Genomic DNA, 867 nt, shown 5'->3' on the forward strand with positions numbered 1-867 from the left:
TGAAACAGCCTCAAAGGGCTGCGGATAGAAGGCTGGTTCTCTCCTCAGTTTTGTCATCTACATTTCAGTCCTGGCACCTTTAAAAAATAAAAAAAAAAACAAAACCCACTCACGTGAGGGTCACCTGTTTTTTCCGTTTTGACTAGAGGACAAAGGGCGGAGAGGAAATAAAGCAGCTTGGATTCTAAACTCCAGGGTAAGAACCAAAGCTCAGCGTCGGGTATGTGGTCGTCGTTTCTGCCCGGAGGTATTTTTGTGAGACACTCTCCAGCTCTAACCGGAAGTTGATATGTGCCGCGCAGCTGCGGCTGCTGCGTTTCTAGGGCGGCTGTTGGGGCGGAATTTTCCTTTGTCTCCGTCACTTTAGGCCGAACAGGTGACGGCTAGTGCCCCTCCCGAGTCCGAGGCGGCGGCTCCCACCATCCGATCGTGTCCGGTGTGTCCCGGGGTTCCCTCTCCTCCGGGAGCCGCCGCTTCCCGCCATTCCGGCCGCAGCGGCCTCCACTGCCCAGTGTCCCGAGCTGCCGAGCGTGTGTCCCCCGGGCCGGAGGTGAATATGCGCGGAGGACCAGGGTGGGGGTCAGTCCCCGGGGGTCGGGAGGTGAGTGTGCACAGAGGACCAGGGTGGTGGTCAGTCCCCGGGGGGTCGGGAGGTGAGTGTGCGCGGAGGACCAGGGTGGTGGTCAGTCCCCGAGGGTCGGGAGGTGAGAGTGCGCGGAGGACCAGGGTGGTGGTCAGTCCCCGAGGGTCGGGAGGTGAGAGTGGGCGGAGGACCAGGGTGGTGGTCAGTGTCCCGGGGTCAGGAGGTGAGTGTGCGCGGAGGACCAGGGTGGTGGTCAGTCCCCGGGGGGTCGGGAGGTGAGTGTG

The 867-nt window shown here is 61.7% G+C and overlaps 1 protein-coding gene across 1 annotated transcript in view; it reads left to right on the top strand.

The window, feature by feature from the left end:
* Positions 1 to 367: 367 nt before the first annotated feature.
* LOC102873643 (zinc finger protein 658-like) overlaps positions 368 to 867 on the top strand; it is a gene marked incomplete at its 5' end in the record, with an annotated part of 34,682 nt that continues 34,182 nt past the window's right edge. The window contains one exon of the mRNA XM_006903368.1: positions 368 to 601. Coding sequence (XP_006903430.1) covers positions 368 to 601 — 234 coding nt within the window. The remainder of the gene's footprint in view (positions 602 to 867) is intronic.

The sequence above is a fragment of the Elephantulus edwardii genome, unplaced genomic scaffold (assembly GCF_000299155.1).
Source record: "Elephantulus edwardii isolate Elephantulus edwardi_28Jun2011 unplaced genomic scaffold, EleEdw1.0 scaffold00598, whole genome shotgun sequence".
NCBI classification, from domain to species: Eukaryota; Metazoa; Chordata; class Mammalia; order Macroscelidea; family Macroscelididae; genus Elephantulus; species Elephantulus edwardii.